The 25789-nt window shown below is 33.7% G+C and overlaps 1 protein-coding gene across 3 annotated transcripts in view; it reads right to left on the reverse strand.

Moving 5' to 3' along the window:
* Positions 1 to 25789, reverse strand: part of LOC121736991 (sodium channel protein 60E) — a 213502-nt gene that overhangs the window by 120506 nt on the left and 67207 nt on the right. For all 3 annotated transcript variants that reach the window (XM_042128490.1, XM_042128491.1, XM_042128492.1), the window contains exon 2: positions 1149 to 1647. In XM_042128490.1, the coding sequence (XP_041984424.1) occupies positions 1149 to 1598 (450 nt within the window). In that variant the 5' untranslated portion in view covers positions 1599 to 1647. The remainder of the gene's footprint in view (positions 1 to 1148; positions 1648 to 25789) is intronic.

Genomic DNA, 25789 nt, shown 5'->3' on the forward strand with positions numbered 1-25789 from the left:
TTTTGCTCCTACATTAAAATTACAAAATGTTAATATGTAATTTTTTACAAATAATCTGTAGCGAAGTCAAGGGACAAGGTAAAAACCAGGGGTACACATTTTTTTGAAAATGCCCACCTACATGATTCCTATTATACCTTTTGTATCAAACTACATAATATATTATAGGCCAATATATAAATCAATAATTAGGGTTAATTCAGACCGCAACGCAACGCGTAGATGCATTTATAAATTTATATGGATTCGACAGATTCGCAAGACGTCTCATTCAACTGAAATCTGTCAAATCCATACAAATTTATGCCGCGCCGCGCCTCGCCTCGCCTCGTCGCATTGCGGTCTGAATTGACCCTTGAAAGCAACATGGCCCCAAGCAACAAAGACTGGGAAAGCTTCCTGTCAATACAGGATCCCGGTGGATGCCCCTGATTCAACTTCGCGCAATGGAGTCGTAACTAGAATATTGGATTTAGCTCTTCCTTGTCGATCATGACATAGAGAATAATTCAGTAGATATGATGGAAATGTTTATAAGTTAATATGTTTGTGTAAAAAGTATAGAAGTGCGAAATTTTGTATTTTGCTCTCTGTGTGTAGCCGATCGTTATGACTTATGAGTAAATAGTTATGTAAAGTAGTAAATAATAGTCAAAAATAAAACGTCAATTGGTTGCTATTAAGCACAAATCCTAACCCACAATTTTTTTGTTGTTAAATTTTAAATACAGTCTTGTTCTAAATCATCTAAAGATATAACTGCATTCATAACTCAATACTTAATTTTTTTGTGGGTTATTTAGTACGACGAATGCTTAACAGCCGCGTCCAATTATAGAGCGCATGTTTTCTTAAACAAGAAATTCTAACATTAGAATTTCTTGTTTAGGAAAACATGCGCCCAATACAGTATTGACTAGGGCAATAATTACGCAACTTTACGCTAAGCAAGACCGCACTAGGCGACACTACTATGCTGCGGAGTGAAGACGCGACACTTTACGTTTCGTGTGACGGGTCGCGACGTCGCGTGTTTGCTGTTTCGTACAAATAATATTCGGCAATGACGTGGGGCATCGGCCAGCTGCAATCGTTAGGTGAGATCTCACCTTTCTAATATAATAATATAATCAGGTAAGTAGACTGACCTCATCGTAAATGAAGTTGTCGATCTCCTCGAGCGGTCGGCCGTACAGCTTAGGGGGGAAGGGCTCGTATTTGCGAGGGAGCCGCGCGCCGTCCTCCACGCTGAGTCGCCGCCGCGGCATAAAACCGAACTCGCGCACCAGTTGGGCCCCCCGGCTGCCGGCCCGTTTGGCCGACTCCCGAGTGAACGGCGTGACCACCGCCCGCGGCTCGCACCGCACGCTCTCCGAGAACGTGACATCGAGCGGGATGCGGAGCTCCTCCCGGCGCGGCGCGGGCGAGGCCAGCTCGTCGCGCGACTGCGAGGCCACCAGCGGCGCCGCGGCCTCGGGATTGGTGGCCTCGAGCGTGCGGACGATCTCGCCGAGCAGGCGCGAGCCGTCGATCTCCTCGCCGGGCGAGTTGAGCGGCGCCGGCGGCGGGAACGACAGGCGCCGTTCGTCCTCCTCCATCACGTCGGGCCCATGGCCGAGCCTCAGACCGGGGACGCCATCGCTACACCTGCAATAAATAAGAGACAGTCAGTCAGTCAGTTCATACATTTTAGGTAAGAAATAAGAGTATCGCCATAAAGGAAGATTTTCAGACCAGCGAGGTGGTATGGTCGGCTAGGCTGGAGCCCATCATTCTACAGCTATAATTGTATAATACATTGTATAATGTATATACAGAAACCTAAACAAAACTAATTCGATACCGAAATGGAGGATTACAGCATAAGTTAGTCCGCTGTACATTTGTCTTTTTTTATGAAATAAGGGGGAAACGAGCAAACGGGTCACCTGATGGAAAGCAACATCCGTCGCCCATGGACACTCGCAGCATCAGAAGAGCTGCATGTGCGTTGCCGGCCTTTTAAGAGGGAATAGGGTAATAGGGGAGGGTAGGGATGGGAAGGGAAGGGAATAGTCGAGTAGAAGATCGTAATATTTTAAGCAGGTAGGTCATTTTAAATGATCGTGCGCCAGCATCGTCGTCGAACCAGCACAATGTATCTCATTCTCATTATATGGAAGCAGATGCCTGTACTTATTTCTGCGTGGTTAGTTTAGGAGTTTTATTTCTCATACATAGGTACGTGAGTATGAGAAATTACCTACATTGAAATATTAAATAACTTGTCTAACCAGTTGTATCAATTCAAAACATACTTTTTATAGAATTTCTAATTACCTCACATAATCTATCTCTGCTCACAAAAACCCTACATTTAATGACGTGTGAACCCTCTAAAGGACCGCTTTAAAATGGGCAGAGCTATAATGTACTTAATCCTGTATAATTTCTTCCCTTGAAAGGATTCAGCCAACAATTAGGGGTTTTAAATTATTAAAGACTTTTCAGGAAGTAGAACAACGTAAAAGTTAGGTACTTTAATATTAATATCTTTTCATAATATAATACTGAGTTTTTGGTGGGTATGAGGGTACTTTGAGCCTACATACACAGAATAGTTTTATCCTGGAAAAATGTACGATTCCCGCGTCATAATAATAATACTCCCCACACCGGTTTCGGTGACGGTGGAAAGTTTCATTGAAACCAGGCCTGTTACGCAGTAGTAATTTTATAGTGCCCAAGTGTGTGCGCAGTACACAAGAGCACTCTCTATTCCTTTCACTCTCATAACCGGCGCAGGACCTACTTTTTACATGCATTACATGCATGCAAGGATCATCTTACTTGTCAGACAATCAGGTGATCAGCCTGCATCGTCCTAACCAAACTTGGAAATAATATGTTTCCGCGTGCGATTAACGAACTGCTCGTATTTTAAGTCATGGATAACATATTAAAAGATCGATTGTCGCTAAAACAATATCGGAACCCCGCAAAACTCTTAAAACACCACGAGAATCTATCAGCTGTAGCTAATAAAGTTTATTTTCCATTATCCTGATAAATTCCTCTGCCATAGTGATCGATACTTAAATATTATCTGAACAAAGCCATTGTCACTCGGAGACACTCGCTCTCTGAACCAGAAAATATTTTAAAGGAAAATATTGTAGCTCGCTGACATGACAGAGTCGCCGTGAAATACGGTTATGAAACGGCTCCATTCGAAATCATTTTGAAGATATTAAATGTTTTCAAAGATAGGAATTGAATTTATGTACATTGTAGATGCTGCTAAAATAAGCATAATATACTTACATGTAGATAAGAACTTCTCTATCATTTACTTAAATATATATCCATACTAATATTATAGATATGAAAGTGTGTCTGTCTGTCTTTCTGTCTGTCTGTTCACGCCCAAACCGCAGAACCGATTTTGCTAAAATTTAGTACCTATAGGGATGCTTTAAGTCCCGACTCCCGAGAAACAATAGGTACTTTTTATACGCGAGAATTTTATCGCTACGAAATATTGAATTTAAGTTTAATCATTGTTAAATATCACAGAGTCCGACCGTAATAATTCTAGTATGATCTAATAATTGTCTTTATTTTAAACAAGTTAAGATTTGCTAGGAGCACAGAAAATCTTATTAAGCTATTTATGGCCATTTTGAAATAACTATTTTTCAAAAATCTAATAGCCTTAAATAACACTCACAAAAACAAGGCTTTCTTAGTGAAAGATTTTTTTATCGCTTCTTCTGATCCAGATATTACAACGTCAAACTCACAAACGACAGCTCTTTATGTTTATGCAGTTTGAGATCAAATTGTTATATAATCACATACTGCTTTCTTAACACAAACAGGCTATGCTTGTATCAAACTAGAAACTATAATCTTCACCCAACCATCATAGTTGAAACTCAAACAATGAAGCTTCACGTAGTTCGGGCGGTAAGTGCTTAATGCAATATTAATACACCGCAAAAACTCTTTACTCATTCATAAGTCATAACACAAACGCTGGAATTTGGCCCGCTTTGAATAAGGTTATGCAACATAGAGACGCGACGCAGCGATTGCGAATCTTTTACTATAGAAAAAAGTATGAAATAAAATTAAATTAAGAAATTTAAAAAAACCCCCGCCAAACAACTTTAAAAAGTAATGAAATAATATTTACTGCCTTTGAGTTCAAATAATTCCTAACTTGTGTAAAGTAATATTTTAGTCCATAATTGTTGTCAAGGTGTGTCGGGGGACTCGACCGCCAAGGAAACTACAACCTACAGGCTACAACCGCCAAGTCGCTGCACCTGATTATCTCGATTCAGTTCGCTGTGAACTGATCCTTAAACTATAATGTTATGTGAAATCAAACATCTACATATTTAGCGGTCTCCCGACACACCTTGACATCAATTATGGACTAAAATATTACGAGTACTTTACACAAGTTAGGAATTATTTGAACTTAAAGGCAGTAAATATTATTTCATTACTTTTTAAAGTTGTTTGGCGGGGGTTTTTTTAAATTTCTTAATTTAATTTTATTTCATACTTTTTAATCTTGTGTTGGTTATAGTGCAGAATAATTTCTATCAACAGCATCATATTCTCATTATTACCATCTATCAATGTCCTTTTCGATGAGGCCGTTAATATGAGCCCAAACATGAAACCTCCACTTTGGGTTCATAGATACGAAGCTCGGTTCCTATAGAATCCAGGTGATGCTGCAGCAGCAGCATGTAAATATTTACTGTCTACCTACTTCTTACTGGTTGTCGCAATTAAAATGAGCCCAAACACGAAACCTCTGCTCTAAGTCGGCGAGGAGTTGGATATCCTATTGATTACCAGGTGATGCTGCAGTACCAGGTCAACTTTCCATTAATATGTGTATACGTATATTGTATATTCACAAATGTCATGAACTATAATGAAATGTAAAACCCATCAAACGACTACAAGTTGCTAACGGCCTTTCATGAACCAGATAAACACTCATTGTCCAGCACTCAGCGGCCTGATGATGATAAATTATAGATAAGAACACTCTCGATCATGTCAGCTTTCAAACAAAAAAAACTAGATCAAAATCGGTCCACCCGTTTGGATGCTACGTTGCCACGGACAGATACACACACAGACAAACAGACAGACAGGCAGACAGACAGACAGACACGTCAAACTTATAACACCCCTCTTTTTTGTCGGGGGTTAAAAAGATACACACAACCGCAAAATATCAATAAAAATGTCTTACAAAAACATCCGAATATAAAACTCTTTTTTCGAAGTCGGTTAAAAAGGTGAAACCAAAGAAAGAATTTCAAAGGTTTTTTTTATTAAGAGAACTTTTATGAAATTGTGGTTAGGATGTGCTTTTATACCGCGACAGAATGTGCTGCAGTTGCCGCGAGCATTTTCTATGTTTTACATGTATAATGTATATTCTATACATATTATATCTATCTATATCTATATATATTATAAAACAAAGTAGCTTTTTTCCCCTCATGTTCCCTTTAATCTTTAAAACTACGCAACGGATTTTGATGACTTTTTCAGTGTTAGATAGTCCATTTATCGAGAAAGGTTATAGGCTACATTATATCATGCTAAGACTAATAGGAGCGAAGAAATAGAGGAAAATGTAGAAGAAACGGGGAAAATTATTTTATAGGGCTAATTTGAACGCGCTAATCTCAGGAACTACTGGTCCGATTTGAAAAATGATTTCAGTGTTAGATAGCCCATTTATTGAGGAAGGCTATAGGCTATATTTTATCATGCTAAAACTAATAGGAGAATGTGGAAAAAACGGGGGAAAGTATTTGAAAGGGCTTTTCTCGCTAACTACTGGAGCAATTTTTATGTTATTTGGCAAAGGTAGGAAGTAGACCACGTGAAGGATCATAGGCTATCGATTTTAATCATTTTTTCAGTGGCTATATATTTTATACTTATGCGACGCCGGGGCGTGTCGCTAGTCATAATATAAGAATACAAATTTCACACAAAAGTTGTTCGACTTATTTACTCTGCTATACATAAATTAAGTTTATTCAAACATTTATTTTCCTTCTCGCTTATCATATTTATTTAGGCTTTAATACATTTTCCGGCAAAAGCTGCATTATAATTTCAGAGCTACGAAACTTTCTATATCAAATGAGCACATTTCAAAAAGCTTCGTAAAATGAGTTTTAAAAGCTCCGGTTTTAAATGGTTCAGTTTTTCTGCAGTGGATCTAGTAGTGGAGGCGGAAACAAACGTACTGTCAAACTTTGTTACAGTCACTAAACGCTTAGGATGGGGTCACAGCGAGGCCTGGCGCAGCTGTATTTTTAACCGGTCGATGGAACGTCATCGTGGAAAATCGAGACACAATAGAATTTCTATTGTGTCTCGGTCACCGGTGACCGTATGGGGCTTGATGAAGAGAGTAATTCAAATCAGCACTTTACTAGTTACGACTTACGATACATAATATTGCAAAATTCAATCTAACTGCACGAGGCGTGCATTTGGGGCTGAAACACATGGAGGCGCCACCAGGCTTTATACGTAGGTGAGCCTTTCTTCGGCACGAATGGGCAGGCTTGACCGGAGAAATACCACGTTCTCACAGAAAACCGGCGTGAAAAAGCGCTTGCGCTGTGTTTCGCCGAGTGAGTGAGTTTACCCGAGGCCCAATTCCCTTCCCTATCCTCCCCTATTCCCTTCCCTTCCCATCCCTACCCTCCCCTAATACCCTAAACCCTATTCCCTCTTAAACTCTTAAAAGGCCGGCAACGCACCTGCAGCTCTTCTGATGCTGCGAGTGTCCATGGGCGACGGAAGTTGCTTTCCATCAGGTGACCCGTTTGCTCGTTTGCCCCCTTATTTCTTAATAAAAAAATAAAAAAAAGGCTGAAAATATTAATGGAGTTTTTAAATTTTAATCCTAAGTTTTCCTTTTAATTAAGTGGAGTCTGTGGATCAATATAATATGATATTTGCAAAGTATAGGACGCTAGTCAGTAGGCCAAGAGGCTAAGCATAGTTAAGAGCGTAAATTACAAGTCTTGTCAACAAAAGCTTACGGCTTCTCAATATTCATGAGCCTTATGTCATATATTCGCTTAATTGTAAATTGAAGACTTTTTTTAAGTTCGAGTTCAATTATAAGTATTTTAAGTTAACCCTTAGTTTTAAAGGTCCGGTCACACCAGTCCTTCTACTGCGATGTATTTCAATCGCAGCGAATCGCTATTTATCTTCCGACAATATTAAGAGTAGAACGTGACCAGAATTCCGCGACGCCATTATAGAGGCAATTTAAACAGGTATTCCTCATACCCCGTTTGTTCGGATTTAACCCTTTTACGGGGTATTTTAAATATTTGTCATACCGTAGACAGAATAAATTGTGTTTTTAATTAAAAATGTTTTGGAAATAAGAAAGTTGTAGCTAAGTTTTTTAACCTAATTTCTCAGAGAGTATAATATTATCTCTCCACGGAAGGACTGGTTCATAAATCGTGTCCAATCATTTATATATCTAATTAATAAATCTACTGGTTATATCTTTACTACTGGTTATATTAACTGATATAGTTCGATTTTGATGAAAAGTTAGTCACGGGAAAGGATGTATCTTCGTGTGAAGTGAATAGAGTTCAGTTTTAACGGCTCATTTAAAAAACCATCGCATCGCATCAGCACGTGTGCAATCCATTGCTTTTCATTGCATCGCATATCACGTTGCTATAATATGAACTGACCCTTAATTGACACGTTTAAGGGTTGATTCAGACCGCAACGCGACGCCTAGCTATGCATTTCTAAATTTATATGGATTTGACAGTTTTCAATTACATCAGACGTCTTGCGAATCTGTCAAATCCATACTATTTTAGAAATGACTCAAATGCATCAACGCGTCACGTTGCGGTCTGAATCAACCCTAACTGAACAAAGGCTTAACTTTACATACAGGAGACGTTTACTGAAGGCAGTATTTTTCACTGTAAAACGTGAATAATGGACTCCTTATCGCTAAAGAATCGGTGGCGATAACCAAACTGTTGCGCCTGTTTAAGTCAGTTAGATAATGTCACAAAACGGAAGCATCGAGACAGCTTAACTTGGGTTTAACTGATATAGAAAGGGGTGAGGGTAGTTTAAAATGTATTATTAGTAAGATTAGACTGTATAATGCTTTACTTAGGGTGTTTATTGATGAGACGTCCGTCCATCTACTATTGACATTTCAATTTGTTATCAGCTTGTAGTTTTTTGGATCATTACGACTTTTAAACCTTCAAGAAAAGAGCGTATTCCCTCTTAGGGCGAGGATAAACCCCAATTTGTTATTCCGTGACTCCCGGTTTACCTAGTTCCAATATAATAACAAAAATGTAATAAATATGAGATATAAAGCACAATATTTAAAATAAGTACCTTAAACCATAAACATTTTAATAAAACGTAATACTTTGGCTGTAAATAATTTACAAACTCACCTCCGACAAAAATCTATTTCATCGAAATATAAGTATTAACTAGGACAATTATTCATTTTATCTGGATAAATTGTTAGTAAATCTATATTAAAATCTTCTGAACCGAACAATTTTATTTCTTAATATTTATTTCCAAAGATATTTAAAAAAAAAACATGAAAATTAGAGAAGATCCGCCCTTAGTAACTACAGTTTTATGCTAAGCTAAAATGAATCTTATTGCGATGCGTATACGCTTGGTCTTTGGTTGTGTGAAAGGTTATCGTTTTGGATTGAGATTAATCCCCGCCTTAAAAGACCGGCCGGCGGCCCTTGCAAAAAATAACTTTTATAATTTATTCTGAGTAACAATAAACAATTATTTCTGAATTGACTTACTAATTGGTGACGTGCCACCGGATCAGGAACTAATTAACCTGGACAAAAAACATTCGGGAACCGGCGTAACAAACTCGCTCGGCGCCATCTTAACAATCTAAATCGTAGGTAAGGTAATACAGTCGTAGTTTTACAACGTCCCCATTACATCCAGACTATTCTATCCCGGTAATCCACGCGGATGCCGCGGGAAGCCGACGACGCGGGAATATTCCAGAAATACTCCGAATCCACTGAGAATATTCCAAAAATACTGCAAATCTCTGAGAATATTCCAGAGACTAGCTGTCTTCACCACGCGACTCGACGGTGAGAGACAGAATAATAAAACGCGCAAAATTCTTTTATCGCGTGGTACTTTATTACAACAAAATCTATAAAGTCCACATGCTCTTATTATTATCAAGAAACTAAGTGATAATACTTTACTAAAAAGTAAGTGATAATACTTTAGGGTGTGTACGTGTTCCTTGTAGAGACTTCACTGTGAAAGTAGCAGCGCTGAAAGACGAAAAAATTTTTTCACTTTTGTATGGGCAAGGGCCCGAGCGTCACGAGTTTCCCCATACAAAAGTGAAAAAAAAAGTTGGTCTTTCAGGGCTGCTACTTTCACAGTGAACTCTCTACAAGGAACACGTACACATCCTAAAGTATTATCACTTGTTTTTGTTACACCCTGTATACAGGGTGCAATTTAACCTTCCTGCCAAATTTGGATATATTGATCCTTGTTAAAAATAAAAATACACGTATTTCTTCTTTTATAATCACTCAGTACAACAATTTTGAGAAATAGCCTCCGAAAGTTATCCTACCAAACACCACAAAATATGGACACATGCGCGGCCCGGCCCCGCCCTGCCCTTCCATTGACATTCTTGCAGTGACGGATTAAGACTACTTGATGCCCTAAGCAATCCATGCCTGTGGGCCCCCCTATTCGTATCTAGCAACTAGAATCGGTCTTTGAACCTTTACTCTTCTGGTGCCCCCTCAGACGTGATGCCCTAGGCAATTGCTTAATTTGATTAAGGGCTAATCCGTCACTGCATTCTTGTTATTATCATAAGTTGCGAATTTTCCCTTCATACCACAGAATAGATAATAGTACAAGTTCTTCATACTTTGACGAACTTAGGACCGTCAAATGTAAAGGACGTAGACAGGTATATTTAGAATAAAATTAATTGATACACATCAAAAGAATCGAAAATTACAACTTTTTAATTACGAAAAATAAGCACTTTAGAAATTTATAATAAATCTAAACCACATCCTTTGCATTTAGGCGTATTTAAAAATTCAATTGACTTATGTACACAGTACAACTAATCTATATATATAAAAATCAATTGCTGTTCGTTAGTCTCGCTAAAACTCGAGAACGGCTGAACGGATTTATCTTATCTTGGTCTTGAATTATTCGTGGAGGTCTAGGGAAGGTTTAAAAGGTGAGAAAAATTCGAATAATTGCCGGGAAAATCCTCAAAACAGCATTTTTCTATTTCCCATACAAACGTTTTCTAAATAAAATGGAGAGTCAATTTGTAATTTATTACCGCTGCATAAAGTTCAAATTCGCGTGCGCGTTGGAGGACCTAATATCGCGTTCTGAAACTCAACAAAAGTGAAAGTGAATCGCGAACGCGACAAAATTGCATAGTCTCAAAATACATAGTACATAAATAAACACAATTTTAGCTAACTTCAGTTGTTACTCTGTCCGATTATTTTTTTATTTTAGCTAACTTAAGTTGTTACTCTGTCCGATTATTTTTTTAATAAGACTATATAGAAATCGAAAGATAAATCTATATATATATAAAAATCAATTGCTGTTCGTTAGTCTCGCTAAAACTCGAGAACGGCTGAACGGATTTATCTTATCTTGGCCAATTTTGATGAAATTTTTTGTGTGTGTTCGTGGAGATTCGAGAATGGTTTAGATTTACAGTTTGGTCTACTGGAAAATGTTTTTTCAATTAATTTCTTATTTATAAGGAGTTGTTGATTTTGGAATGTTTTACATTAGATCCGGCGGACACCTATGTGAAGTTAGCAACCGAGTTCAAGGTAAATGATTTTTATATATGTCATTCGATTGTACCCGGATTGTACCCGATTGTACCGCAATTAAAATCGTTTGTACCTCAATAGGGTAGAAATGGGGGGGTGGTAAAATTTGCTTAGCAACTGACATAAAGATACCGGAATTTCAATGATGCCATCTGGAAGAGTATCGTTTGTACCGGATTGTACCCGTTTTTAAAGTTAATTTTTTTTTTTATTTTACGAAAAAAAAAACAAAAAAAAATTTTTCCCTAAAAATAAGGCTTTGTATGAAGTAGAAGGAAAGAAAGTATATAAAGCAGTTCAAATGTGTAAAAGAAGTTATTTTTTGAGGTAGATTCGTTCGGTCTTGACGAATTTTCCAATATCTTACTATAAAAGTCGGAGTTATATTTTGCAGCTTTTGTCATTTGTACCTCGCCAAAACAGAAAGATTATAAAAGAAGATACTATTCACTTTAAATTCACACAAACTTTTTGAGGTACTAACGATTTTACATATAGTAACAACGTCAGAGATTCGATCGGTCGTGACGAATTTTCGAATATCTTACTATAAAACTCGGAGTCATATTTTGCAACTTTTATCGTTTGTACCTCGCCAAAACTGAAAGATTATAAAAGAAGATACTATTCACTTCATATTTACACAAAAAAATTAGAGGTACAAACGATTTTTCATATAGTAACAACGTCAGAGATTCGATCGGTCGTGACGAATTTTCGAATATCTTACTATAAAACTCGGAGTCATATTTTGCAACTTTTATCGTTTGTACCTCGCCAAAACCGAAAGATTATAAAAGAAGATACTATTCACTTCATATTTACACAAAAAAATTAGAGGTACAAACGATTTTTCATATAGTAACAACGTCAGAGATTCGATCGGTCGTGACGAATTTTCGAATATCTTACTATAAAACTCGGAGTCATATTTTGCAACTTTTATCGTTTGTACCTCGCCAAAACCGAAAGATTATAAAAGAAGATACTATTCACTTCATACTTACACAAAAAAATTAGAGGTACAAACGATTTTTCATATAGTAACAACGTCAGAGATTCGATCGGTCGTGACGAATTTTCGAATATCTTACTATAAAACTCGGAGTCATATTTTGCAACTTTTATCGTTTGTACCTCGCCAAAACCGAAAGATTATAAAAGAAGATACTATTCACTTCATATTTGCACAAAAAAATTTGAGGTACAAACGATTTTTCATATAGTAACAACGTCAGAGATTCGATCGGTCTTGACGAATTTTCGAATATCTTACTATAAAACTCGGAGTCATATTTTGCAACTTCTATCGTTTGTACCTCGCCAAAACCGAAAGATTATAAAAGAAGATACTATTCACTTCATATTTAAACAAAAGAATTTGAGGTACAAACGATTTTTCATATAGTAACAACGTCAGAGATTCGATCGGTCTTGACGAATTTTCCAATATCTTACTATAAAACTAAGAGTTAAATTTTGCAACTTCTATCGTTTGTACCTCGCGAAAACCGAAAGATTATAAAAGAATATTCTATTTACTTCATATTTACATAAAAAAATTTGAGGTACAAACGATTTTTCATAAAGTAACAACGTCAGAGATTCGATCGGTCGTGACGAATTTTCGAATATCTTACTATAAAACTAAGAGTTAAATTTTGCAACTTCTATCGTTTGTACCTCGCCAAAGCTGAAAGATTATAAAAGAAGATACTATTCAATTCATATTTACACAAAAACATTTGAGGTACAAACGATTTTCATATAGTAACAACGTCGGAGATTCGATCGGTCTTGACGAATTTTCGAATATCTTACTATAAAACTCGGAGTCATATTTTGCAACTTTTATCGTTTGTACCTCGCCAAAACCGAAAGATTATAAAAGAAGATACTATTCACTTCATATTTAAACAAAAGAATTTGAGGTACAAACGATTTTTCATATAGTAACAACGTCAGAGATTCGATCGGTCTTGAAGAATTTTCGAATATCTTACTATAAAACTCGGAGTCAAATTATGCAACTTTTATAGTTTGTACCTCGCCAAAACCGAAAGATTACAAAAGAAGATATTATTCACTTCATATTTACACAAAAAAATTTGAGGTACAAACGATTTTTCATATAGTAACAACGTCAGAGATTCTATCGGTCTTGACGACATTTCGAATATCTTACTATAAAACTAAGAGTTAAATTTTGCAACTTCTATCGTTTGTACCTCGCAAAAACCGAAAGATTATAAAAGAATATTCTACTTACTTCATACTAACAAAAAAAAATTATAGATAAAAACGATTTTTCATATAGTAACAACGTCAGAGATTCTATCGGTCTTGACGACATTTCGAATATCTTACTATAAAACTAAGAGTTAAATTTTGCAACTTCTATCGTTTGTACCTCGCGAAAACCGAAAGATTGTAAAAGAAAATTCTATTCACTTCATATTAACGAAAAAAAATTATAGGTAAAAACGATTTTACATATAGTAACAACGTCAGAGATTCTATCGGTCTTGACGACATTTCGAATACCTTACTATAAAACTCGGAGTCAAATTTTGCAACTTTTATCGTTTGTACCTCGCCAAAACTGAAAGATTATAAAAGAAAATACTATTCACTTCATATTTCCTCAAAAAAATTTGAGGTAAAAACGATTTTTCATATAGTAACAACGTCAGAGATTCTATCGGTCTTGACGACATTTCGAATATCTTACTATAAAACTAAGAGTTAAATTTTGCAACTTCTATCGTTTGTACCTCGCGAAAACCGAAAGATTGTAAAAGAAGATTCTATTCACTTCATATTAACGAAAAAAAATTATAGGTAAAAACGATTTTTCATATAGTAACAACGTCAGAGATTCTATCGGTCTTGACGACATTTCGAATATCTTACTCTAAAACCCGGAGTCAAATTTTGCAATTTTTATCATTTGGACCTCGCCAAAACCGAAAGATTATAAAAGAAAATACTATTCACTTCATATTTCCACAAAAAAATTTGAGGTACAAACGATTTTTCATATAGTAACAACGTCAGAGATTCGATCGGTCTTGAAGAATTTTCGAATATCTTACTATAAAACTCGGAGTCAAATTTTGCAACTTTTATCGTTTGTACCTCGCCAAAACCGAAAGATTACAAAAGAAGATATTATTCACTTCATATTTACACAAAAAAATTTGAGGTACAAACGATTTTTCATATAGTAACAACGTCAGAGATTCGATCGGTCTTGACGAATTTTCCAATATCTTACTATAAAACTAAGAGTTAAATTTTGCAACTTCTATCGTTTGTACCTCGCGAAAACCGAAAGATTATAAAAGAATATTCTATTTACTTCATATTTACATAAAAAAATTTGAGGTACAAACGATTTCTCATAAAGTAACAACGTCAGAGATTCGATCGGTCGTGACGAATTTTCGAATATCTTACTATAAAACTAAGAGTTAAATTTTGCAATTTCTATCGTTTGTACCTCGCGAAAACCGAAAGATTGTAAAAGAAGATTCTATTCACTTCATATTAACGAAAAAAAATTATAGGTAAAAACGATTTTTCATATAGTAACAACGTCAGAGATTCTATCGGTCTTGACGACATTTCGAATACTTTACTATAAAACTCGGAGTCAAATTTTGCAACTTTTATCGTTTGTACCTCGCCAAAACTGAAAGACTATAAAAGAAAATACTATTCACTTCATATTTACACAAAAAAATTTGAGGTACAAACGATTTTTCATAAAGTAACAACGTCAGAGATTCGATCGGTCGTGACGAATTTTCGAATATCTTACTATAAAACTAAGAGTTAAATTTTGCAACTTCTATCGTTTGTACCTCGCAAAAACCGAAAGATTATATAAGAATATTATATTCACTTCATATTTACACAAAAAAATTTGAGGTACAAACGATTTTTCATAAAGTAACAACGTCAGAGATTCGATCGGTCGTGACGAATTTTCGAATATCTTACTATAAAACTAAGAGTTAAATTTTGCAATTTCTATCGTTTGTACCTCGCGAAAACCGAAAGATTGTAAAAGAAGATTCTATTCACTTCATATTAACGAAAAAAAATTATAGGTAAAAACGATTTTTCATATAGTAACAACGTCAGAGATTCTATCGGTCTTGACGACATTTCGAATACTTTACTATAAAACTCGGAGTCAAATTTTGCAACTTTTATCGTTTGTACCTCGCCAAAACCGAAAGACTATAAAAGAAGATACTATTCACTTCATATTTACACAAAAAAATTTGAGGTACAAACGATTTTTCATAAAGTAACAACGTCAGAGATTCGATCAGTCGTGACGAATTTTCGAATATCTTACTATAAAACTAAGAGTTAAATTTTGCAACTTCTATCGTTTGTACCTCGCAAAAACCGAAAGATTATAAAAGAATATTATATTCACTTCATACTTATACAAAAAAATTTGAGGTACAAACGATTTTTCATAAAGTAACAACGTCAGAGATTCGATCGGTCGTGACGAATTTTCGAATATCTTACTATAAAACTAAGAGTTAAATTTTGCAACTTCTATCGTTTGTACCTCGCCAAAACCGAAAGATTATAAAAGAAGATACTATTCACTTCATATTTGCACAAAAAATTTGAGGTACAAACGATTTTTCATATAGTAACAACGTCAGAGATTCGATCGGTCTTGACGAATTTTCGAATATCTTACTATAAAACTCGGAGTCATATTTTGCAATTTTTTTCGTTTGTACCTCGCCAAAACCGAAAGATTATAAAAGAAGATACTATTCACTTCATATTTGCACAAAAAAATTTGAGGTACAAACGATTTTTCATATAGTAACAACGTCAGAGATTCGATCGTTCTTGACGAATTTTCGAATATCTTACTATAAAACTCGGAGTCATATTTTGCAACTTCTATCGTTTGTACCTCGCCAAAACCGAAAGATTATAAAAGAAGATACTATTCACTTCATATTTGCACAAAAAAATTTGAGGTACAAACGATTTTTCATATAGTAACAACGTCAGAGATTCGATCGGTCTTGACGAATTTTCGAATATCTTACTATAAAACTCGGAGTCATATTTTGCAACTTTTTTCGTTTGTACCTCGCCAAAACCGAAAGATTATAAAAGAAGATACTATTCACTTCATATTTGCACAAAAAAATTTGAGGTACAAACGATTTTTCATATAGTAACAACGTCAGAGATTCGATCGGTCTTGACGAATTTTCGAATATCTTACTATAAAACTCGGAGTCATATTTTGCAACTTCTATCGTTTGTACCTCGCCAAAACCGAAAGATTATAAAAGAAGATACTATTCACTTCATATTTAAACAAAAGAATTTGAGGTACAAACGATTTTTCATATAGTAACAACGTCAGAGATTCGATCGGTCTTGACGAATTTTCCAATATCTTACTATAAAACTAAGAGTTAAATTTTGCAACTTCTATCGTTTGTACCTCGCGAAAACCGAAAGATTATAAAAGAATATTCTATTTACTTCATATTTACATAAAAAAATTTGAGGTACAAACGATTTTTCATAAAGTAACAACGTCAGAGATTCGATCGGTCGTGACGAATTTTCGAATATCTTACTATAAAACTAAGAGTTAAATTTTGCAACTTCTATCGTTTGTACCTCGCAAAAACCGAAAGATTATAAAAGAATATTATATTCACTTTATATTTACTCAAAAAAATTTGAGGTACAAACGATTTTTCATAAAGTAACAACGTCAGAGATTCGATCGGTCGTGACGAATTTTCGAATATCTTACTATAAAACTAAGAGTTAAATTTTGCAACTTCTATCGTTTGTACCTCGCGAAAACCGAAAGATTGTAAAAGAAGATTCTATTCACTTCATATTAACGAAAAAAAATTATAGGTAAAAACGATTTTTCATATAGTAACAACGTCAGAGATTCTATCGGTCTTGACGACATTTCGAATATCTTACTCTAAAACCCGGAGTCAAATTTTGCAATTTTTATCATTTGGACCTCGCCAAAACCGAAGGATTATAAAAGACGATACTATTCACTTCATACTTATACAAAAAAATTTGAGGTACAAACGATTTTTCATATAGTTACAACGTCAGAGATTCGATCGGTCTTGACGAATTTTCCTGTATCTTACTATGAAACTCGGAGTTAAATTTTGTAACTTTTATCGTTTGTACCTTGACAAATCAGAAAGATTATTAAAGAAAATACTATCCGCTTTATATTCACACAAATTTTTTTTTATATAAACGATTTTTCACATAGTAACAACGTCAGAGATTCGATCGGTCTTGACGAATTTTCCTATATCTTACTATGAAACTCGGAGTTAAATTTTGTAACTTTTATCGTTTGTACCTCGACAAAACAGAAAGATTATTAAACAAAATACTATCCACCATATATTCACTTAATTTGTTTTTTAAAACAATTTATTTTTCATATAGTAACAACGTCAGAGATTCGATCGGTCTTGACGAATTTTCCTATATCTTACTATGAAACTCGGAGTTAAATTTTGTAACTTTTATCGATTGTACCTCGCCAAAACAGAAACATTATTGAAGAAGATACTATCCACTTTATATTCACACAATTTTTTTTAAAAACAAACGATTTTTCATATAGTAACAACGTTAGAGATTCGATCGGTCTTGACGAATTTCCCTGTATCTTACTATGAAACTCGGAGTTAAATTTTGTAACTTTTATCGTTTGTACCTCGACAAAACAGAAAGATTATTAAAGAACACTAATGTCATAAGGAAACAGAATGGTATATAAACATAAAATAAATTCTTAACAAAAAGGAAAAACAAAGTGCAGCTCTTCTGATATTGCGAGTGTCCATGGGCGACGGTAGTTGCTTTCCATCAGGTGAGCCGTTTGCTCGTTTGCCCTCTTATTTTATAAAAAAAAATTATGCAAAAATTGAAAAAGAAGTCCTTGATTGCTCTACTAATGTGTCTAGCCTTTTTAAATATTTGCTGAGTGAAACACCAGCATACAAAAAAATATATATTGTAAAGCTTGTATTTACTATACTTGTATATACTTTGGCGAGGTACAAACGATAAAAGTTGCAAAATATGACTCCGAGATTTATAGTAAGATATTCGAAAATTCGTCAAGACCGATAGAATCTCTGACGTTGTTACTATATGAAAAATCGTTTTTACCTATAATTTTTTTTCGTTAATATGAAGTGAATAGAATCTTCTTTTATAATCTTTCGGTTTTGGCGAGGGTACAAACGATAGAAGTTGCAAAATTTAACTCTTAGTTTTATAGTAAGATATTCGAAAATTCGTCACGACCGATCGAATCTCTGACGTTGTTACTATATGAAAAATCGTTTGTACCTCAAAAATTTTTGTGTAAGTATGAAGTGAATAGTATCTTCTTTTATAATCTTTCGGCTTTGGCGAGGTACAAACGATAAAAGTTGCAAAATATGACTCCGAGATTTATAGTAAGATATTCGAAAATTCGTCAAGACCGATAGAATCTCTGACGTTGTTACTATATGAAAAATCGTTTTTACCTATAATTTTTTTTCGTTAATATGAAGTGAATAGAATCTTCTTTTACAATCTTTCGGTTTTCGCGAGGTACAAACGATAGAAGTTGCAAAATTTAACTCTTAGTTTTATAGTAAGATATTCGAAATGTCGTCAAGACCGATAGAATCTCTGACGTTGTTACTATATGAAAAATCGTTTTTACCTATAATTTTTTTTTGTTAGTATGAAGTAAATAGAATCTTCTTTTATAATCTTTTGGTTTTCGCGAGGTACAAACGATAGAAATTGCAAAATTTAACTCTTAGTTTTATAGTAAGATATTCGAAATGTCGTCAAGACCGATAGAATCTCTGACGTTGTTACTATATGAAAAATCGTTTTTACCTATAATTTTTTTTTGTTAGTATGAAGTAAATAGAATCTTCTTTTATAATCTTTTGGTTTTCGCGAGGTACAAACGATAGAAATTGCAAAATATGACTCCGAGTTTCATAGTAAGATACAGGGAAATTCGTCAAGACCGATCGAATCTCTAACGTTGTTACTATATGAAAAATCGTTTGTTTTTAAAAAAAATTGTGTGAATATAAAGTGGATAGTATCTTCTTCAATAATGTTTCTGTTTTGGCGAGGTACAATCGATAAAAGTTACAAAATTTAACTCCGAGTTTCATAGTAAGATATAGGAAAATTCGTCAAGACCGATCGAATCTCTGACGTTGTTACTATATGAAAAATAAATTGTTTTAAAAAACAAATTAAGTGAATATATGGTGGATAGTATTTTGTTTAATAATCTTTCTGTTTTGTCGAGGTACAAACGATAAAAGTTACAAAATTTAACTCCGAGTTTCATAGTAAGATATAGGAAAATTCGTCAAGACCGATCGAATCTCTGACGTTGTTACTATGTGAAAAATCGTTTATTTAAAAAAAAAAATTGTGTGAATATAAAGCGGATAGTATTTTCTTTAATAATCTTTCTGATTTGTCAAGGTACAAACGATAAAAGTTACAAAATTTAACTCCGAGTTTCATAGTAAGATACAGGAAAATTCGTCAAGACCGATCGAATCTCTGACGTTGTTACTATGTGAAAAATCGTTTGTACCTCAAATTTTTTTGTATAAGTATGAAGTGAATAGTATCTTCTTTTATAATCCTTCGGTTTTGGCGAGGTCCAAATGATAAAAATTGCAAAATTTGACTCCGGGTTTTAGAGTAAGATATTCGAAATGTCGTCAAGACCGATAGAATCTCTGACGTTGTTACTATATGAAAAATCGTTTTTACCTATAATTTTTTTTCGTTAATATGAAGTGAATAGAATCTTCTTTTACAATCTTTCGGTTTTCGCGAGGTACAAACGATAGAAGTTGCAAAATTTAACTCTTAGTTTTATAGTAAGATATTGGAAAATTCGTCAAGACCGATCGAATCTCTGACGTTGTTACTATATGAAAAATCGTTTGTACCTCAAATTTTTTTGTGCAAATATGAAGTGAATAGTATCTTCTTTTATAATCTTTCGGTTTTGGCGAGGTACAAACGAAAAAAATTGCAAAATATGACTCCGAGTTTTATAGTAAGATATTCGAAAATTCGTCAAGACCGATCGAATCTCTGACGTTGTTACTATATGAAAAATCGTTTGTACCTCAAATTTTTTTGTGCAAATATGAAGTGAATAGTATCTTCTTTTATAATCTTTCGGTTTTGGCGAGGTACAAACGATAGAAGTTGCAAAATATGACTCCGAGTTTTATAGTAAGATATTCGAAAATTCGTCAAGAACGATCGAATCTCTGACGTTGTTACTATATGAAAAATCGTTTGTACCTCAAATTTTTTTGTGCAAATATGAAGTGAATAGTATCTTCTTTTATAATCTTTCGGTTTTGGCGAGGTACAAACGAAAAAAATTGCAAAATATGACTCCGAGTTTTATAGTAAGATATTCGAAAATTCGTCAAGACCGATCGAATCTCTGACGTTGTTACTATATGAAAAATCGTTTGTACCTCAAATTTTTTTGTGCAAATATGAAGTGAATAGTATCTTCTTTTATAATCTTTCGGTTTTGGCGAGGTACAAACGATAGAAGTTGCAAAATTTAACTCTTAGTTTTATAGTAAGATATTCGAAAATTCGTCACGACCGATCGAATCTCTGACGTTGTTACTTTATGAAAAATCGTTTGTACCTCAAATTTTTTTATGTAAATATGAAGTAAATAGAATATTCTTTTATAATCTTTCGGTTTTCGCGAGGTACAAACGATAGAAGTTGCAAAATTTAACTCTTAGTTTTATAGTAAGATATTGGAAAATTCGTCAAGACCGATCGAATCTCTGACGTTGTTACTATATGAAAAATCGTTTGTACCTCAATTTTTTTTGTGTAAATATGAAGTGAATAATATCTTCTTTTGTAATCTTTCGGTTTTGGCGAGGTACAAACGATAAAAGTTGCAAAATTTGACTCCGAGTTTTATAGTAAGATATTCGAAAATTCTTCAAGACCGATCGAATCTCTGACGTTGTTACTATATGAAAAATCGTTTGTACCTCAAATTCTTTTGTTTAAATATGAAGTGAATAGTATCTTCTTTTATAATCTTTCGGTTTTGGCGAGGTACAAACGATAGAAGTTGTAAAATATGACTCCGAGTTTTATAGTAAGATATTCGAAAATTCGTCAAGACCGATCGAATCTCTGACGTTGTTACTATATGAAAAATCGTTTGTACCTCAAATTTTTTTGTGCAAATGTGAAGTGAATAGTATCTTCTTTTATAATCTTTCGGTTTTGGCGAGGTACAAACGAAAAAAGTTGCAAAATATGACTCCGAGTTTTATAGTAAGATATTCGAAAATTCGTCAAGACCGATCGAATCTCTGACGTTGTTACTATATGAAAAATCGTTTGTACCTCAAATTTTTTTGTGCAAATATGAAGTGAATAGTATCTTCTTTTATAATCTTTCGGTTTTGGCGAGGTACAAACGATAGAAGTTGCAAAATTTAACTCTTAGTTTTATAGTAAGATATTCGAAAATTCGTCACGACCGATCGAATCTCTGACGTTGTTACTATATGAAAAATCGTTTGTACCTCAAATTTTTTTGTGCAAATATGAAGTGAATAGTATCTTCTTTTATAATCTTTCGGTTTTGGCGAGGTACAAACGAAAAAAGTTGCAAAATATGACTCCGAGTTTTATAGTAAGATATTCGAAAATTCGTCAAGACCGATCGAATCTCTGACGTTGTTACTATATGAAAAATCGTTTGTACCTCAAATTTTTTTGTGGAAATATGAAGTGAATAGTATCTTCTTTTATAATCTTTCGGTTTTGGCGAGGTACAAACGATAGAAGTTGCAAAATTTAACTCTTAGTTTTATAGTAAGATATTCGAAAATTCGTCACGACCGATCGAATCTCTGACGTTGTTACTATATGAAAAATCGTTTGTACCTCAAAAATTTTTGTGTAAGTATGAAGTGAATAGTATCTTCTTTTATAATCTTTCGGCTTTGGCGAGGTACAAACGATAAAAGTTGCAAAATATGACTCCGAGATTTATAGTAAGATATTCGAAAATTCGTCAAGACCGATAGAATCTCTGACGTTGTTACTATATGAAAAATCGTTTTTACCTATAATTTTTTTTCGTTAATATGAAGTGAATAGAATCTTCTTTTACAATCTTTCGGTTTTCGCGAGGTACAAACGATAGAAGTTGCAAAATTTAACTCTTAGTTTTATAGTAAGATATTCGAAATGTCGTCAAGACCGATAGAATCTCTGACGTTGTTACTATATGAAAAATCGTTTTTACCTACAATTTTTTTTTGTTAGTATGAAGTAAGTAGAATCTTCTTTTATAATCTTTCGGTTTTCGCGAGGTACAAACGATAAAAGTTGCAAAATATGACTCCGAGTTTTATAGTAAGATATTCGAAAATTCGTCACGACCGATCGAATCTCTGACGTTGTTACTATATGAAAAATCGTTTGTACCTCAAAAATTTTTGTGTAAGTATGAAGTGAATAGTATCTTCTTTTATAATCTTTCGGCTTTGGCGAGGTACAAACGATAAAAGTTGCAAAATTTGACTCCGAGTTTTATAGTAAGATATTCGAAAATTCGTCAAGACCGATCGAATCTCTGACGTTGTTACTATATAAAAAATCGTTTGTACCTCAAATTTTTTTGTATAAGTATGAAGTGAATATAATATTCTTTTATAATCTTTCGGTTTTTGCGAGGTACAAACGATAGAAGTTGCAAAATTTAACTCTTAGTTTTATAGTAAGATATTCGAAAATTCGTCACGACCGATCGAATCTCTGACGTTGTTACTTTATGAAAAATCGTTTGTACCTCAAATTTTTTTGTGTAAATATGAAGTGAATATAATATTCTTTTATAATCTTTCGGTTTTTGCGAGGTACAAACGATAGAAGTTGCAAAATTTAACTCTTAGTTTTATAGTAAGATATTCGAAAATTCGTCACGACCGATCGAATCTCTGACGTTGTTACTATATGAAAAATCGTTTGTACCTCAAAAATTTTTGTGTAAGTATGAAGTGAATAGTATCTTCTTTTATAATCTTTCGGCTTTGGCGAGGTACAAACGATAAAAATTGCAAAATATGACTCCGAGATTTATAGTAAGATATTCGAAAATTCGTCAAGACCGATCGAATCTCTGACGTTGTTACTATATAAAAAATCGTTTGTACCTCAAATTTTTTTGTGTAAGTATGAAGTGAATATAATATTCTTTTATAATCTTTCGGTTTTTGCGTCGTACAAACGATAGAAGTTGCAAAATTTAACTCTTAGTTTTATAGTAAGATATTCGAAAATTCGTCACGACCGATCGAATCTCTGACGTTGTTACTTTATGAAAAATCGTTTGTACCTCAAATTTTTTTATGTAAATATGAAGTGAATATAATATTCTTTTATAATCTTTCGGTTTTTGCGAGGTACAAACGATAGAAGTTGCAAAATTTAACTCTTAGTTTTATAGTAAGATATTCGAAAATTCGTCAAGACCGATCGAATCTCTGACGTTGTTACTATGTGAAAAATCGTTTGTACCTCAAATTTTTTTGTATAAGTATGAAGTGAATAGTATCTTCTTTTATAATCCTTCGGTTTTGGCGAGGTCCAAATGATAAAAATTGCAAAATTTGACTCCGGGTTTTAGAGTAAGATATTCGAAATGTCGTCAAGACCGATAGAATCTCTGACGTTGTTACTATATGAAAAATCGTTTTTACCTATAATTTTTTTTCGTTAATATGAAGTGAATAGAATCTTCTTTTACAATCTTTCGGTTTTCGCGAGGTACAAACGATAGAAGTTGCAAAATTTAACTCTTAGTTTTATAGTAAGATATTGGAAAATTCGTCAAGACCGATCGAATCTCTGACGTTGTTACTATATGAAAAATCGTTTGTACCTCAAATTTTTTTGTGCAAATATGAAGTGAATAGTATCTTCTTTTATAATCTTTCGGTTTTGGCGAGGTACAAACGAAAAAAATTGCAAAATATGACTCCGAGTTTTATAGTAAGATATTCGAAAATTCGTCAAGACCGATCGAATCTCTGACGTTGTTACTATATAAAAAATCGTTTGTACCTCAAATTTTTTTGTATAAGTATGAAGTGAATATAATATTCTTTTATAATCTTTCGGTTTTTGCGAGGTACAAACGATAGAAGTTGCAAAATTTAACTCTTAGTTTTATAGTAAGATATTCGAAAATTCGTCACGACCGATCGAATCTCTGACGTTGTTACTTTATGAAAAATCGTTTGTACCTCAAATTTTTTTGTGTAAATATGAAGTGAATATAATATTCTTTTATAATCTTTCGGTTTTTGCGAGGTACAAACGATAGAAGTTGCAAAATTTAACTCTTAGTTTTATAGTAAGATATTCGAAAATTCGTCACGACCGATCGAATCTCTGACGTTGTTACTATATGAAAAATCGTTTGTACCTCAAAAATTTTTGTGTAAGTATGAAGTGAATAGTATCTTCTTTTATAATCTTTCGGCTTTGGCGAGGTACAAACGATAAAAATTGCAAAATATGACTCCGAGATTTATAGTAAGATATTCGAAAATTCGTCAAGACCGATCGAATCTCTGACGTTGTTACTATATAAAAAATCGTTTGTACCTCAAATTTTTTTGTGTAAGTATGAAGTGAATATAATATTCTTTTATAATCTTTCGGTTTTTGCGTCGTACAAACGATAGAAGTTGCAAAATTTAACTCTTAGTTTTATAGTAAGATATTCGAAAATTCGTCACGACCGATCGAATCTCTGACGTTGTTACTTTATGAAAAATCGTTTGTACCTCAAATTTTTTTATGTAAATATGAAGTGAATATAATATTCTTTTATAATCTTTCGGTTTTTGCGAGGTACAAATGATAGAAGTTGCAAAATTTAACTCTTAGTTTTATAGTAAGATATTCGAAAATTCGTCACGACCGATCGAATCTCTGACGTTGTCACTTTATGTAAAATCGTTTGTACCTCAAATTTTTTTGTGTAAATATGAAGTGAATATAATATTATTTTATAATCTTTCGGTTTTTGCGAGGTACAAACGATAGAAGTTGCAAAATTTAACTCTTAGTTTTATAGTAAGATATTCGAAAATTCGTCACGACCGATCGAATCTCTGACGTTGTTACTTTATGAAAAATCGTTTGTACCTCAAATTTTTTTGTGTAAATATGAAGTGAATAGAATATTCTTTTATAATCTTTCGGTTTTCGCGAGGTACAAACGATAGAAGTTGCAAAATTTAACTCTTAGTTTTATAGTAAGATATTCGAAAATTCGTCAAGACCGATCGAATCTCTGACGTTGTTACTATATGAAAAATCGTTTGTACCTATAATTTTTTTTCGTTAATATGAAGTGAATAGAATCTTCTTTTACAATCTTTCGGTTTTCGCGAGGTACAAACGATAGAAGTTGCAAAATTTAACTCTTAGTTTTATAGTAAGATATTCGAAATGTCGTCAAGACCGATAGAATCTCTGACGTTGTTACTATATGAAAAATCGTTTTTACCTATAATTTTTTTTCGTTAATATGAAGTGAATAGAATCTTCTTTTACAATCTTTCGGTTTTCGCGAGGTACAAACGATAGAAGTTGCAAAATTTAACTCTTAGTTTTATAGTAAGATATTCGAAATGTCGTCA

Source organism: Aricia agestis, chromosome 20 (assembly GCF_905147365.1).
Source record: "Aricia agestis chromosome 20, ilAriAges1.1, whole genome shotgun sequence".
NCBI lineage: Eukaryota > Metazoa > Arthropoda > Insecta > Lepidoptera > Lycaenidae > Aricia > Aricia agestis.